Genomic DNA, 17,724 nt, shown 5'->3' with positions numbered 1-17,724 from the left:
CATTCTAACCGGTGACCTTTTTCCCTCATTAGAATTCCAGCTTGATTTAGGGGGAACTCATTCTTTAGGGCATAGACCCATTCAATATTGGGGGTCATTTTCTAGTTAGCCTCTGTGATGATAAACTGCATTAAACCACTATTTAAATCAGTATCCCAAGTCTAATTGGAAACAAGTGATTTGAATTTTAACAACTCTGAGGTCTTTGTGAGGATTCAAGTCTTTCATGGAAGATCTTGAGCAAGCAAGTGAAGTTATCCAGTGTGGCCTCCTAAAATAATAGGACATTCACATCTTGCACTTTGCTAAATTTAGGGTTGACAGGACATTCCAGGGAGGTAGCCCTTAGCAGCAGCTTGTACTCAGGGTAAGATGTTAACTGTCAAGCACTGAAATCAAGCCTTAGGCATCTGAATTAATGGTGAAAGACTTTAGACCCAAGCTGAAAAATCTCTATCTGAGAAGAGGATAAAGGCTAAATGGGCAGTATTATCAAGGGTACTTTAAACTTTTGGCAGAACACAACAGCAAAGATCTTTTCCGAAAAGTGCATTTGTGCTGAACTGGCCAGCTAGACAGGGCAAGGTGGAAGAAATGAGTCGATAGCCTTCACAGGGAAAAAAATAGAGTTGATAAAAAGAGAAAAAAACAGTGAAAGAGAAAAAAGGCACACTAACTGGAGATAGGAGAGGAGATAGATTTTTTGGTCAGTTTAGCTAAATGCATGGTCTTCTCCAGGGTTATATCCTGGGACTTTACATGTTTCAAGGAATCTTTCTAGAAGGTGAGAAGAAAAGCTCATTTGGCAAGAGTTTTTCTTTACTCAGATGAAGCAGTTCAAGTCAGTGCACCCAGAGTCATTTATAATTTGCTTTAGCCTCTAGCAATATCTCCCACCCCTCTTCACCTCAACTTAGATAAGTGCCACAGAACTGCTCTATGGGGGAGCTCCCTAATGTTGTGTGAGAAAAATGTTAAACAGACATCACTTTAACTTTGCTTTTGTAATTCACCTAGCTCATTAATTCATGCCACAATCTTTGGAGATCTTTAAAAATAGGCTAACAATCCACTTGTCTAATGTTGTTTGGTGATGCACAGGGTTGGAGGATCTCTGCCCAAGAGCCTTAGCAAATACTCAAGGGTAGGACTTGTAGGTTTGCTCCAGTAGCAAACACATTACATAGTTCAGCCTGCAACTGAACAATGAATAAACACAGATAAGGGAAGTTTATGTGTTGAGGGGCAAGATTAAGAAGAACAGAACCATTTCTATTCAGGTAAACTAGCACTCTTCTTTTAACCAGATTTGCCAGCCAATGCATATAATTTTAACATTTTATTCATGTCAACCACTATAACCTATATTTTCATTCTGGCTTCAGATTTTTCAAAGTATTTTCATCACAACAAACCTGTGAGATATACTGGAAAGTACAAGCTGATGGATAGAAATTGATATATAGTCGAACAGATCTGTGATCTCATCAATGTGGTCACTCCCTCTGATAGTATAGGGCACAACCCATACACCTGGGTTTATCCAGTGGAGTTTTTGTTTCTGTGTCTTTCTAAACCCTATATTATGGCTTCTTTAATATCCGGGGACTTTTTGCAAGATTAATTTACAAGACAGTCTGTACTCTTATTCTGTCCACCACCATCAACTTATCTTACCTTCAATTTTAACCATCTTGGTGATAAACTCTTTTACACCAATCCTTGAATGCCATTGTTAATATGGTACAACCTGTTTATTTTCATAATGTGTCTGGTCAAAGTGCAGCCTTCAAGTGACCTGCATTTTTAATTGATCATAGATTGTGCTATAAATGGGCATTCCATTACCATATTTATTTGGGATTTGAGGCACAATATGATAGTACACAAACACAGTGATGGCCCATTAGTGTCAATTTCTTTCATTCCATGGACATGAAGATTAAGGAGATTAGGAAAGGTATGTTAATACCATCAAACCCATTTTTCCACTTAGACACCACATATTTGCTATGTAGCACCATTAACCATGATGTCACATATTAGAGTCTTGCCTTAATTGATTGAATTTCTTTTTCTTTTTAATAATAGTTTTTAATTTTAAAAATTCATGCAAAGATAGTTTTCAACATTCACCCTTGCAAAAACCTGTGTTCTGAGGTTTTTCCCCCTCTCTTCCCTCACTCCTTCCCCTAGACAGCAAGCAATCCAACAGATGTCAAACATGTGCATTTCTTCTATATATATTGCCACATTTATCAAGCTGCACAAGAAAAATCAGATCAAAAATAAAAAAATAAGAGAAAAAACCAAGCAAACAATAACTAAAAAAGTACAAATACTATGTTGTCATCCACATTCGGTCCCTACAGCCCTCGCCTGAATCAGTGTGACGTTAAGTGAATTTCAAGCCATCAGTTCACATGCTATCCCTTTCATCAGGTTGTCCCTGATAACCCTAGTTGATGATAGTTTCCCCCCTCAGATGTCACATAGTTTTTGATTCTATACCACAGTGAGGCGTTTCTCAAATATCATTGCATATGATACTAAATGTATGAGGAAGGGAAAGGAAAAGCTATTTAGTGCTTATGATATGCCTGCTACTACATTAAGTACTTTACAAATATGATTGTATTTAGTAATGATAGCTAACATTTATATAGTATTTACCATGTGCCAGGCACTGCACTAAGTGCTTAACAATTATTATCTCATTTGATCTTCACAACAACCTTGGGAGGTGTAAGGGTAATCATTTCCATTTTATAGATGTAGAAACTTGAGGCAGACAGAGGAAATGACTTGCCCAGAGTCACATAGCTAGTAAGTGTCTGAAGGCAGGTTTGAATTCAGATCTTCCTGACTCCAGGCCCAGCATTTTTATCTACTGTGCCACTAAGTACCCCTAACACTAAGTGACTTATCCCTTTACTAAATTGTGAACTCTCTGAGATCAAAAACAGTATTTTACCCAAACCTGGTATTCTCCCCCTGGGCCCAGTTGCAGGAGGTACTTAAAATGATCCTTGATTGATGGATGGAATAAACGAGTGCAGAAAATTGTCATAATCTAGGATATTTATGTGAAAGGGTCATTAGTCCAGGACAATCTTGTATAGGGGGAAAAAGTGACTAAGAAACAGATGTGGGTTCTGGTATTGATTTTCTGCTACCACTAGCTATGCATTTCTAGGAAAATCCATTCTTTTGTTTCCCTATTCTCATCTATGTAAAATAAGAGGTTTGAACCTTGTGGTCTCTTAAGGGCTCTAATACCCTAACATAACTTTTTTCATTGTTTTCTTGTTATTTTTATTCTCACAAGATTTTATTGTGTTATTGCCTGAAGAGTACTTCTTAGTGATAATATGGACCACAAATACATACAGACCTGAAAAGTATTTTCATTTTCATTCATAGTTTTCAAAAAATTGACCCAAATGGATGTTGCATTGTCCCAACTCCCAGGAGACTTTGATTTGGGTCTTTTGCCTAGCCAGTCATTGGCAGAGTAAACTTGGATAAGACCCAGTTTCCTCATTTATAAGATAAAAGGATAGAACTAGATGAACTCTAAAGTCTTTTCTGGTTCTACCATCTTGTCTTTTTAAACCCTTGAATGTTAACAGAACAATACAGAACATTTCTATATACAAAGAAAGCCAGAAAAAAAAGAGGGTTATATTTGAAATCATGCATTTGTGACATGTCAACCTATCCTTTAAAATCATTGCCTGGCTTGTCTATACCCTTTTCTTCCTTCTATTCTTTGTATTTTAGATGTTTTATTTATGATGTTCTTTTTTTTTCACGGGGAGAGGTAATTTTCCCCTCATCTCAAATAAAAAGCCTCCTTTGTAATAAATAAGTGTAAATTTGTGTTGTACTTTCATGGGCAAAAATGTGTCATTCTGTATTGTTAGTTGAATGATCAGAGTTTGATTTCCTTTTTAAAAATTCAATTGTCTTTTTTAAAATAAGCATTTTGTATGGTGTTTTTCTTCTTTTAAAATAATATAAAGGTTCTCTCTGGGAGAAGGTTTCTCAGGGAGATTTTCAGGAGGCAGCCTCAAAACTCAACCAGGTGATAAAATGCAAATGTTTATTTTCTCCTTCCAAAATAGCCCGGTTAGTTGTGGCCTATCTCTCTGCTTACAGATTGTCCTTTGCTTCTGCCTCTGCTTTCTTCAGCCTCCAGCCAGCACAAAGGTGGAATGAATCTGACTTGCCTCAGAGAGAGGGCTTGTGGGCTTCCTCCCAGAGTGCTCCTCTCTGACCCCAGTCAATGTTCCAAAATAACTCTCTCTAACCCAAAGTAACTAACTCACCCGAAGCTAAGAGCCTCTTTATATATGATCTCCCAAAGGTTGACTCCTCCTTCTGGAGGCACACCCAAGGGAGGTGTGAATTCACAAAGTTACAAAGTTTACTTTGTGAATCTCCCATACTTGTGCACTCCAGTGAGTGCTGGTGTGAACACAAGCATTGTATCAATTAGTTCTACTTAGTACCTTGTTTCAGGTTCTGGCCCATAACATCTCCTTGTAGGATCAGATCAATCATACTGAACCATGTGAAATTAGATAATTATTGTCTCTATCAATTCTAATGACTTAACAATTTGTAAAGATTCCAACAATTTTGTATATCTTTTCCAAACCCCTCCCATGTATTACTGAACAATTTTTAAAAATGAAAAATGAGACCCCTCATTCTGAATATTTATACTATACCAGAACAAATCCCATATTGGTCATGTCCAAGATGTATGTCTTACTCCACATTTTTAAGTTCATCATTTTTCTGACAGGAGGTGGATGGCTTATTTCATCTTTAATCTTTTGAATTTGCAGTGGTTTAGTTTTGCCTTGATTAGAGTTTCCAAAGTTGTTTTCCTCTGTGTTGTTTTCCTTATGAAATTTTTTCTCTTGATTCTGATTTTTCATTTTGCATCAGTTCATAGACATCATCTTAGTTTCCTCTGAAACTGTCTAGTTAGTTGTTTCTCATAGCACATTATTATTGTATTATATTCACATGTCATAATTTGTGTTGTGATCTCCCAATAGATGGGTGCTTCATTAGATTTCCAGCTTTTGACTGTTATGAAAATAAATGTTTTATATATATATATATATATATATATATATATATATATATATATATATATATATATATATATATAAAATTGTATGTATAGGTCCTTTCCTCTTTGATCTCTGAAGTACAGGGTTAGGAATTGTATAGGAATTGTATAGTTGGGTCAAAAGATGAGTACATTTTGGTAACTTTTGAAAGTTTAGCTCCAAATTGTTTTCTAGAATTGCTTGACTAATTCACAGCTCCACCCATAACACATACATGTGCTTATTTTCCTGTAGTCCTTCCCACTTAAGTCATTTTCCTTTTATATCATCCATACTTGTCTGATAGATATGAGATGGAAGGTTTGAGCTTTAAACAGAAAATTGTAGCTCTAAATGGACTTGAACCTGATAATTTATCAGATCTCCCTGCCAGTTAATATGTATGGTTTCTAGAATTTTGTGGTTCTATGATTCTGTTTTAAGGCAACAGATGAAGAAAAGTTTTTTTTTTGTTTCGCTTTTTTAAAGAAAGCATTGCATTAATATAGTTTTCCCCTTAGGAAAGACAATTATCATTGTGTTTGGAAGAGCATTTTCACATATAGTTGAATTCATCTTTAACCTGTTTCTTTATAAAAATCACAAAATATCAGAGATAGGACTTTAGAAACTTGAATTCAATGTCTCATTTTAAATATGAGGAAGGAAACAGAGACCAAGACTGGTCTAAGATTCATCTATTTAGTTACTTGCAGAGCTGGTGTTAAAACTAAATTCAGTTTTCAATAAGCATTTGGTAAGTGCCAAATGTGTACCGAACATGGTGGGCTCTAAGTTTTTAAAGTGAATGAAAGGTGATATCAAATCCTAAAAAACTGTAAGTAGTCACAATTCAACATTTGTGGATTGACACTAGGTTTAGACCCTTTTCAGAATTTATATGTAAACTCCTAGATGGCTGGGACTTTGATTTTCTCTTTGTATCCAAAGCACCTAGTACATTTGATGAAGTGCCAGGTGTTATAATCACAAGGGCCCTTTATTGTCATGAAAAGGCTCCTGGTCTAATCAAAATGATAAAACAGAGGGCTGTGAGTGAAGGGGGCTATTTAAAGTCAAAGAGAAGATGAGGAGGGGAAATAAGGGTGGGGTCTAGAGAGTTAGGGAGGAATGAGGGAGGTCCTAGTTGAGGGTAAACTCACATTTTCATTATGTCTACTTCAGCAACCGGGACTGGAGGAAATGGGGTATACTAATACAGGATAATGAGGCTACTTCCAAAGGTTATTTGTAGAGCAAGAATGTGTCTAGTGCACCTGTTTAGGCAAGAGGGGTTCCTTATCTGATTTGGTTAATTGAGTATGCCTTAGTCAGGCTGACAATTTGGCCTCCCTTTGTGTGTGACAAGGTTGACAGTGGGAACAGGGTGGACTTGGTTAGGGTTCATATCAGTCCTGACAATGGCTGTATCACATCACATTGACTGGTACAGAGAACTTAATTGAATTTAGTGTGATCCAGTTCTTTCTAGAGTTTAAAGAACCTTTATTATGAAGATGGCCATATTTCATCAAGCAGATAGTGACTTAGTGGATAAACACTAGGCTTGGAATCAGGAAGATTCATTCTTTTGAATTCAAATCCAGCCTCAGACATTTCCTGGCTCTGTGAGTAAGTCATTTACCCCTGCTACCTCATTTTCCTCATCTGTAAAACAAGCTGGGGAAGAAAATGGCAAACCCTCCAGCATCTTTGCCAAGAAAACCCTAAATGGGTTGCGAAGAGGCAGACAGGAGTGAAAAATCACTCAACAATAACATATTTAAATCAATAATTTGGATGAAGAATAGTATTTCTTAAAGAAACCTCTTAGTACAATCAGTGAAGATCATGTCAAATTTTCTGTCATCTTTTTTTTTCCTACCCCTATTACCATTTCTCTCTCTGAGGCACTTGGGGTTAAGTGACTTGCCCAGGGTCACACAGCTAGAAAGTGTTGTGTCTGAGGCCAGATAAGACCTCAGTCCTCCTGACTTTAGGATTGGTGCTCTATCTACTGCACCATCTAGCTGCCCTTCCTACTGTCACTTTCATAGTTTGGTCTCCTAACAGGCCTCCCTGCCTCCAATTTAGCTTTTTCTCGGAGTCATTGTACATACAGTAGACAGTTTAATCTTCTTAGCGCATATCTCTAATCTGTTACATATAGATTTATGAACCTTTGGTGGCTCCCCATTGATTATTGACTTAGAGCTACACACCCTCATTTTACAGTGAAGAAAATAAGATCCAATAAGGGAGGAGCCATACATGGTAGTACACCGAAGATATGAAACTTAACTCCAGGTCATCTATTCAAATGCAGGGCTCTTTCTGCTACTTCTCTCCTGAAAAAAAAAAAGTATATACTCCTTAGCCTGACATTCAAGGACCTCTATAACTTGGCTGCAACCTACCTTTCTACCTTTATCTCAGGCTAATTGGGTTTCTGGCAAATAAACTATTCACTGTTCCTGCAAATATTTCCCAAACCTTCCCATTTCTGTGCCTTTCTGTAGTGTTCCTAATGCATATAATGTCTCCCCCCATGCCCCAGCTCTACCTATTGAAACGATAACCAGCATTCAGGCCCAGCACAAAGTATTATTATTATTTTTGCTGATGCCTTTTGTTTTTATATCAAATGCATTTCCAAATATATCCTTCCCTTTTCTCCCCTATCCATCAAACCTTCCTTTATAACAGAAATTTATAAGAAACCACAATTCAATGAACATCAACTATATCTGAAAATAGAAGCAATATTCTACACCCATGGTTCTCGGTGTCTCCAAGAACGGGAGGGAGGTACCTCTTCCTAGCCCTTATCTGGTCAAAGTCTGGTCATGATAATTACAAAACATTCAGTTTTGTTTTTTTTTGTTCTTTCTGTTTACATTGTTGTAAATCCTTGATAAGCACTTACTTTGGAGTCTCTTTTATCTGTAGGATTGCATTAGGGAAGCTATGCATCTCTAAAGAAGGTGTGAAACAGTCAGTTATAATAACTATATAGGAACCTATCTTCTCTTGAGAACTAATTTCACAGCAAACAATGGTAATATTTACCAATCATCTCTGAAAAATGAGTGCAAATTGCAGGGAATGCAGTGCAAATTGCTGGAACTCAGAACATCACCACATAGGATATTTAATGAGACTAGAGGAGAAGGTATAAATTTCAGGAAAATGTCAGTTGTGTCAATGTAAATAAGAGCTTTCAGTGTAATATTTCATTTTCTATATACATTTCCTGTAGTCTTCAGTTATCCTTGAACATTGAATCTTGAGAAATAGTTGATTCTAAGTATGAATCAGAAAAGAACGTGAGGTGAAGGCCGGAAGAAAAGCAAATTATAGGAGATCATAGATAGACACATAACATTTAAGGGACTATTGGAAACTGAGGTTGGTCATCCTGTGTGATGTGTCTCTTTAGAGAAAAACTACAGTGGTGAGCCAGTGCAACCCGACGCCCGAAACTGGAGCCAACTTGTTAAATAATTTTAAGCCAGTGCAGGATATCCTTCCCCCTCTCCCCCAGCTGAAAAAACCCAAACAAACAGAAAGCTTGTGGACTCATTCTCATTTGTGGGCTTGCTGCAGAACTCCTTTGTGCTTCTCTGAACACCATTGAATGCATCCGGAGGACTTTTATAGTATGACTTCACAGAGCTCCAGTGGGAGGAGAAACAGACTCAATGTTTCTAGTGTTCTGTGATTCATTTTCCCAACCCTCCTTCACCCTTCTTGCTTCTCATGGTCTCACCTGGGTGCATCTGGCCATTTGTATGTATCAGTATGCAGAGATTCTGGTTTTAGGCATATGATATGTTTCTGAATAGAATGCTTGCATTTCTGATTATGAAAACAATTGCCTTCTCTAGATACTAAGCTCATCCTACTTCCATAAATGCTTAGAATTTTTAGAAACATCTTAGTAGTGTGAAAATATAGTGTGGCTGAGAGAAAAAAGGTAAAAAAAAGCCGAAAGTTAGAGGATTTGGCTTCATGTGCCATCTCTTCTATTTAACTGTATGACCCTTGGCAAGTCAGTTTCCTAATAAGTAAAATGGAGATAGTAATAACATCAACTTGTTCTGAGCATCAAATGAAATGGCATATGTAAAGTGCTTTACAAACTTCTAAGAATTATATGAATCTTAGTTATTATTGTTGTTGTTGCTATTGCTGTTACTTAAACCCTCAAATTAAGTTTCTTCATCTGTAAAATGAGAGACAGTATTGATAAGGTCCTGAGTAACTAGGTGGGGCTGGCAGAGAAAGCCTGAAGTACTGCTAAAATTATTCCTTGATTCAAGCAGGGAAGGGCACTGATGGGGATCAGTTCAACCCTATAGTTCCATCCTCTGTGAAGGTTGTGGTAGCCCCGCTTTGCTGTGTGCAGTCAGAAATCCAAGTTATGTCAAACTCCTGAGGTTAAATTTCCCCCATAAATCTGTCCATGGCCCATGCCATCTTCAGTGAACCCCTTTTGGGCTAGCTCACTGTCATTCTGCCTCGGGGTGTCTTTCTTCTTACCCCTCTCCTAGGTTTCATGATGTCTATATGTTCTCCCAACTCTTATTTCATATTTATTACTCTTGGTGAATATTGTACCTCTTCATTTTGTCTATACCCATTTATCATAAATAATCTACCTTTTCCTAAAGAGATTGGCCATAGTGAATTCTTCACATAACCGAACCCCAATATTTATTGCCAATTGCTCTCCTCAATCTCAGCGTCTGGTGCCTGACACTCAATGATATCAGTATGTTTTAGTGATTAGAGAGCTAACCTCTGAATTGGGAAGATCTGGTTCAAATCCTGCCTGTGAGACATACTATGAGACTGATTTCACTTAAGTGAAAATAAATCATCAACATAATGAAATAATACTTCAGGTCTTTAAGCATGTGACATTGTACCCAATAGCATTAGGGAGCAAGCTATTATAATTTCCCTTATTTGTCTGTAATTAAAAGTATGATAAAAATTTACATGATTACACACTATGCATCATGGTGCTGATGTGGGCTTTGAGTTAATTGTTCTTCCTTGTCAGGAAGAAGCCCATCTGGCTGTTATAAGACATAACCACGGCCCAGACTATCCTATTTGTATAGTGATATTAAGACTGGAATTCTATCAGCCTCCATTGTCTATTCCTCTGAACTCAGAGCATCTTTAGACAATCTTTGAAGTATTGATTAGCATATCTTTAGACTGGTCTGGGACCTGGTCTGCCAGGTGCATTCCATCTGGCTCTTCCTTGATCTCTCCCTTTGAGCTACCATATTCTTCCCAGGTACTTCCCCTCCTCCCTTGAAATTATATTTCCCTTATAAATCTGCCCATGGCCGCATGTTCCTTTAATGGATTCTTCCAAACTCCTTTTTTTGTAACCCTATTTGCTCTCCCAAATCTATCTCATATTTACCACTCCTGATGCCTATTACCTCTTCATTTTGTCTAGAACCTCTTCTCCTAAATAAATGTCGCTTTGGGCAAAAAGACTGGCCATTGTGAATTTGTCCCTTGTTTATTTCAAACTAGGAATTGCTACTCTGACCTCATGAATGCCATACTGGAAATTATTATTTTTATTTTTTATTTTCAGTTGCAATTGTTCTTCTTTTTTCTATCCCCCTTCCACTCACTAAGAAGACAAGAAATAAGATACCTATTATACACATGAAGTCATATAAAACATTTCCATATTATGCATGTACCTCCGTTTCCCCCCACCAAAGCAAGAAAAACCAAGGGGAAAAATATGCTTCGTTTTTATCAGTTCTCTATCTGGAAATAATGTCATTTTTACTTTATGAGTCCTTTGGTAGATCATTTTATCTATCAGAATCTTTCACAGTTGATTATCATTTCACTATTGCTGTTCCTGTGTAGATTTTTCTCCTGATTTTGCTCATTTCACTTTCCATCAGTTCATATTAATCTTCCCAGGTCTTTCTGAAACCATTTCCTTCATCATTTCTGACTATACAATAGTTAAGTATTTCATCATATTTGTATACCACAACTTATTCAGCCATTCTGCAATTGATGGGCATCCTTTCAGTTTCTAATTCTTTGTTACCAGAAGAACTGGTATAAATATTTTTATATATATAGGTCCTCTTCCTTTTTCTTTAATCTCCTTGGGGTCTACAGATCTACAGACTGGAAGTAATTGAAAATCTTTTAAAAATGGAAGATTTTATATACATATATATGTATATTCCTACCTTGAAGAAGGTATATAAACAAACCAAACATACTGAAAGGAACTTGAAAACCATTACAAAGCAAAATAGATAGTTGAAAATTCTATGAATCAATCAGATCTAAATACAAATCTAAATATGAAGGACTCTGAGGGAAAAATAGTTGTATAAAATACAGACCATCTTCAGAGAGTTGACAGTTTAATTCAGTAGACAAGGTATATTCCTATAAAATCCAACTATCATTTCATAGGAGACTACTATATAGAAATCCTGTGCTATTCACTTTGGGAGAACATAAAGTTCATTAGACATGGTCATTATAATTTCATAGCATTTAATTTTGATTTTTTGTGGTTGTTTTTTTCCATTTAAATTGTTGTAATCACTGTATCTAGTGCTTTCTTCTGATTACTTCACTTTGTGACAGTTCATATAAATCTTGCTTTCTACCAAGAGAGATTTCATAAATTCTATTTTTATGTTAAAATATCTTAAATCCAATATATGTATACATATTTATACAGTTATCTTGCTGCACAAGAAAAATCGAACCAAGAAGGAAAAAAACTGGGAAAGAACAAAATGCAAGCAAACAACAACAAAAAGAGTGAGAATGCTATGTTATAGTCCACACTCAGTTGCCATGGTCCTCTCTCTGGGTGTAGATGGCTCTCTTCATCACTGAACAGTTGGAATTGGTTTTAATCATCTCATTGTTGAAAAGAGCCACATCCATCAGAATTGATCATTGTATAATCTTGTTGTTGCTGTGTATAATGATCTCATGGTTCTGCTCATTTCACTCAGCATCAGTTCACATAAGTCTCTCCAGGCCTTTCTGAAATCATCCTGTTGGTTTTTTCTTACAGAACAATACTATTCTATAACATTCACATACCATAAATAAATTCTATTTTTTGCTTTTGTCCAAAACAAGGTTTCATTTTTTTCTCCCTTCTAGTTCCTGATCAAATCATCATGAAAGTTCTGTCAAGCCGTTTGAAAAAACAGGATTGTATTTGCTATGGATGGGTGCTTCATGGTTTCCCTCAAGACTTAGACCAAGCAACTCTCCTGAGTAGTGAAGGATTCGTGCCCAACAGGTATTTTATTAGTTGTAACAAGAAGGTTTTTTGTAAAATTTTATTTTAAACTTAAATGAAAAATGAGAAAAAAATTACTATGTACACTGCAGGCCATAAGCAAGGATTTAATAGAAAACAAAAAATTTCCACTTCAGGAAAACCTACATAATAAATACTAAATAATGTTTTCAAAGCTTCCCAACTTTGCCTCCTTTTTGGTTTTCTTTTGTACATTGTACATTTTTTACTTTATTTTTCTCTTCCCTCCCCCATTACAGAAGGCTATAATTAAGCATGAATATATGTGTATATACACACATATACATATATAAACATAGCTACAAATGTACACAAATACCTAAGACCATACTATGCTTATTTTCACCTTTATTCTTTTGAAGGTGGATAGCATCTTCCTTCATAGTCCAAGTTTCTCCATGTTTTTTTTTAAATCACAGCTTATCATTTCCTATATCACAGCAATATTCCAATCCAGTCACATCCTATCTGAGAGATTGTCTATGAAAATTTTTCCCTAATTTTTTGCATTCCTTCTATTCCTTTCTATTATAGGTTTTATTTATATAAGAAAATTTTAATTTAAAATAATCAGAATTATTCTGTTTATGCTCCAACAATGTTCTCCCTCAAATATAGTTTAAGGTCTGATACTGCTGAATTTGTTTTCTTTACATCTTTTTTCTTGGTTTCTTTGAAGTTCCTGACATTTTGCTCTTTTAAATGAACTTTGTTATTTTTTTTATCTAATTCAGCAAAACAAATTTTTTTTAATTTAATTGGGATGACACTGAATAAATAGATTAGTTAGGCAAAATTGTCATTTTAAATATATTTGCTTTACCTACCCATGAACAATAAATATTACTTCAATTACTTAGCTTTGAGTTTATTTATAAAAAATACTATTTTATATTAATAGTCATACAGTACCTGAGACTATTTTAGGAGATATATGCTCAGGTATTTTATATCACCTGGGTATTTCAAATGGCCTAAAACAATTTCAAATGATATTGTTTACACATAGTGTAGTTTCTCTATTTTTTCACTTTTGATTAAATCTATTTTTATTTTTATTTTGTCTGAGATCATGGTTACTCTCCCTGCTTTTTTTTTTTTACATATTATATTCTACTCCTACCCTTTATCTTTGTGTATATGTCTCATTTTTATGTTTCTTGAAAGCAACATATTATTGAATTCAAATTTTTAATTTGTTATCCATTTCTGTTTTGTGGGTAAATTTGTCCCGTTCACATTCTAAACTCCAATTACTTGTTTTGTACTTTCTTCCTTCCTATTTTTTCTCATATCCTCCTCACACTATTTACCCAACCTCTCGCTTCACTCCCGTTTTACTTCTATCAGCTAACTTGCCCTTGTATTCCTTAACCGTCCTTTATCCTTTTCCCTCATGCTTGCCCTCATTCCTTGCTCTCCTATTTCTTTCTGAATTTAAAGGCTTTTATACTTTTCTAGGTATATATATATACATAATACATAATGTGTGTATATTTGCATGTGTGTACCTATACAAATTTATGTATATAAATTATTTAGACGTATATGTATGTGTACATACATATGTGTGTTTATATACTACTACTACTACTACTACTACTACTACTACTACTATACACACAGAGAGATTGGGAAATATATATCTCTCTCTCTAACCAATTCCTGATGAGGGTAAGGTTCTACCTCTACTTGCCCCTCCCCCCTTACAAGTTTGTTCTGTATCAGTCTTTCCTTTTATGATTATTTGTATGAGATAAATTATTTTTTTCTATCTTTCCCAACAGTTTTGTTTTTTAGCATCACCCTATCATATTCAGCTCAGTCTAAGCCTTTTTTTCAAATGATGATGACAATCTTTATAAGAATAATGCTAATATTTTCACATATTTGAAGTAAACAATTTGACATTAAGTCCCTTGTATTGATCTTTAATGTTTTCCTGTAGCAAAAAAAATTTTTCTCAATAGTATTTTTCCCAAAATATGCATAATTTTTTTCAACATTCATTTTTGTAAGACTTTGTGTTCCAAATTTTTCTCCCTCTCTCTCTTACTTTCCTCCTCTCTAAGACAACAAATAATCCTATATAAGTTAAATATGTGCAATCCTTTTAAAAATATACCCACATTTGTCATCTTGTACAAGAAAAATTAGACCAAAAAAGAAAAAGCCATGAGAAAGGAAAAGCAAACAAAAAAGTTGAAAATATTATGCTTCGATTCATATTCATTCTCCCTCAGTTGATGTAGATGGCGTTTTTCATTCCTAAATCTAATGGAATTGCTTTGAATCACTGCATTGTTGAGAAGAGCCAAGTCCATTACATTTGATTATTACATAATCTTGCTGTTACTGTGTACAGTGTTTTTCTGGCTCTGTTCATTTCACTCAGCATCAGTTAATATAGGGCTTTCTAGGCTTTTCTGAAATCAGCCTGCTCATCATTTCTTATAGAACAGTAATATTCCATTACATTCATCTACCATGTTGTAGATTCCCCAATTGATGAGTATCCACTACAATTCTTTGTAACAAGAATTTCTGAAGTTTGGTGAGTGAGTGTCTTCCATTACTAGACTTTTCTGTAGTTTGCATCATAACATTCTGAATTAGCAAAGATCTTATAAATGACCAAATTTAAATGTTATGATCTTATAGATAAGGAAGCTAAAGTCCAGAGGCAATGACTACCTCAAAGACAGACAGGTTGTAGTGATGGAGCCAGCCTTCGGACCCAATTTGCAAAGCCCACTGGAGAACTGTCACAACATTTTCATTCATTTCAGATTGTTGGGTTTTCAGTGCTTTCTGCATGTTGAGTTCTGCTCCTTTTCTGGAAGGATATTGAGAAGGGTATCTTAGCTCTTCTTCCCTTAGTACAGAGTACTGGACTTAAGACTTCTAAGACCTGAATGAGAAACATTCTTCCACTTACTACCTGCGTGACCTTGAAAAAATCATTAAAACTTTTCGAACCTTAGTTTATTCATTTATAAAATGGATGCCATAGCCTTTACTTATTTTACAGGATTATTGTTAGGATTCAATAAGATATGTGAAAATTCTGTGGAAAATTATAAAACACTATCTGAGTATGAAGTATGGTTGGTACTTAGATTCACAGAATTATAGAACCAGAAAAGACCTTAAAGATGATCTAGTCCAGCCCCTTCATTTTACATGCAAATCATAGCTCAGAGAAAGTAAGTGATTTCTATGAGTCTTCCATTAGCATAGGTTGCAACCCTCCCCTCCCACTTCATATGAATGAGTAGGCAATTTTGTTTCTATAGCCAAAAAAATCATCACAAACTGGCCAGATTGGTTAGACTATTCTTTGAATAATACAGTACCTAGATAGTCACATCTTCAAAGCCTTCCTATCTTGCTAAGATGTAAAACCTGCCATAGGCTGTACTCTACTGGCATAATCTGGGAAATACCAGTCACTTCCACCCTCTGGTGAAATAAGTATTAAAGTAAGACCTTAGTAGAGTAATGAAAATAATAATCATAATCATAATGATATCAGGAGAATTCAACCAATAAAGTATGCTAAAACAACACAGAATGAACTGTTGCTCATAATCACCTAAATATAACAAGGATCTAAAAAAACCTTGAGAATATCATCTTTAAAACCTTCAAAATATAAAGTAATACTTGTAAAACACTTTGCAAAACTTAAAGTGCTATATAAAGGATATCATCAGAGACCTCAGAGTGGATCAAAATCATGTAGGAATAGGATGAGGTGGATATCATTGCTCTTGTCTGTCTTTGCTGGAATTGTATCGAGAAAGCTTTCAGTGAACCTATAGAGGATGATTTTACATCTTACTAATTTAATCAATAATAATTTTATACAAAAGCTATCATTTTGTCCATCTGTGCAGTAACTACAGAATATCAAATATAAAAGAATAATAGCAGGATATCAATTCCCAACCAGAACCATTTTTATATGAACTCCATGGAATAAGACTAGAAAAAACCCAACAATAATAATGATAATGATAATGGATAGCTTTAGTTATTTTTTTCTTTCATATCCTTAAATTTGATTCTCATTCATGTCTTGTCCTTAATCCCTTAGCTTTGACCATATCTCTTCTAAATTTGTTCAGTCGGTGAACAAATTAATAAATGTATTTGTTATGCATTGTTAATCAACGTGCATTTAATTTGCATTTAGTTATCTTAGTTCAGTTGTGCAGGTAAATTCTTAAAATTGATGGTCTACAAAAATGAATAAGCCTATCCTTTGCCTTAATTTGTTAAGCCACGAATTAATCACATCTTTATTACTGGACCACTACAAAGGTTACTCTGGGCATGTAGAATCATAGAATTATGGATTATTAGAATTGGAAGGGACCCTAGAATACAGAATGCAAGACCTGGAAAGTGACCTTTGAACAACATTGTTGAAGTTGGAAATGCCTAGAACTTTGAAGGTGGGAGCTGGAATGGCCCCTGTAGTCATTCCCTTTCTTTTGGAAAAAGTGAAACTATGATTTGCCTGAGCTTACATATCTGCCTTGTGTTAAGGAACTTACTTTCTATAACATCACTTTAAATTTTTTCCTGATATCAGCCTCCATCCACTGAATTCCTTTTTCCATTCAAAAATATTTATTAAGCACTCCTTTGGTTGTGAAACTAAATGAATTAAATAAGTAAGATCCTTGTCCTCTAGGATTATACGACTGAACAGGCAGCATTATCACAGAGAAGATCATGATGGAGACTGAAGGAATATGGAATAAATGTAGTTTGGAATCGCTTGTAGCTATTTTTCTTTTATCTTCCAATATAAGTACAATATTCCTTTCTCTTATTGGAAAACTTCCAGTTAGCTACCTTATCCTGGTATTGTAGTAGCCAGAACTAAATTGCAGCTGCTGTCTCATTAGAATTCTGTAGTCTGTCTACCTCATAGTTCTTAAAGTAATTCTCAAGCATAGTATATTCAAGCAATATTTTCATTTCTAAAATGGGAAAATTCTGCCTAAGGTTGACTGACTTTTCCAAGATTCAGTGCTCAGGATTGGAGAGCCCAGAATAGAATGCCAAGTTATCATTATTATTAATATTACAATATGCTTGTGTGTGTTTTTAAATATTTTCCTAAGCATTTTCACATGCATCAACTCATTTGATCCTCAAAGCAGCAATACTGGCAATTACTGGAGTAGGATTCAACTCACCCTGCCTTGTGACATTTCTAGTATTGTT

At 35.2% G+C, this 17,724-nt stretch overlaps 1 protein-coding gene across 4 annotated transcripts in view; it reads left to right on the top strand.

Moving 5' to 3' along the window:
• The window catches only part of AK8 (adenylate kinase 8), a 158,910-nt gene that overhangs the window by 91,454 nt on the left and 49,732 nt on the right, over window positions 1–17,724 (top strand). For all 4 annotated transcript variants that reach the window (XR_007950969.1, XM_051980248.1, XM_051980249.1 and 1 more), the window contains exon 11: window positions 12,321–12,462. Coding sequence is in view for 3 of the 4 variants with exons in the window: in XM_051980248.1 (XP_051836208.1) it covers window positions 12,321–12,462 (142 nt within the window). In the remaining variant the exon portion in view is untranslated. The remainder of the gene's footprint in view (window positions 1–12,320; window positions 12,463–17,724) is intronic.

The sequence above is a fragment of the Antechinus flavipes genome, chromosome 2, assembly GCF_016432865.1.
Source record: "Antechinus flavipes isolate AdamAnt ecotype Samford, QLD, Australia chromosome 2, AdamAnt_v2, whole genome shotgun sequence".
Taxonomy (NCBI): Eukaryota; Metazoa; Chordata; class Mammalia; order Dasyuromorphia; family Dasyuridae; genus Antechinus; species Antechinus flavipes.
Note: the sequence above shows the minus strand (reverse complement) of the source record. Positions and strands in the feature narration are given on the sequence as shown.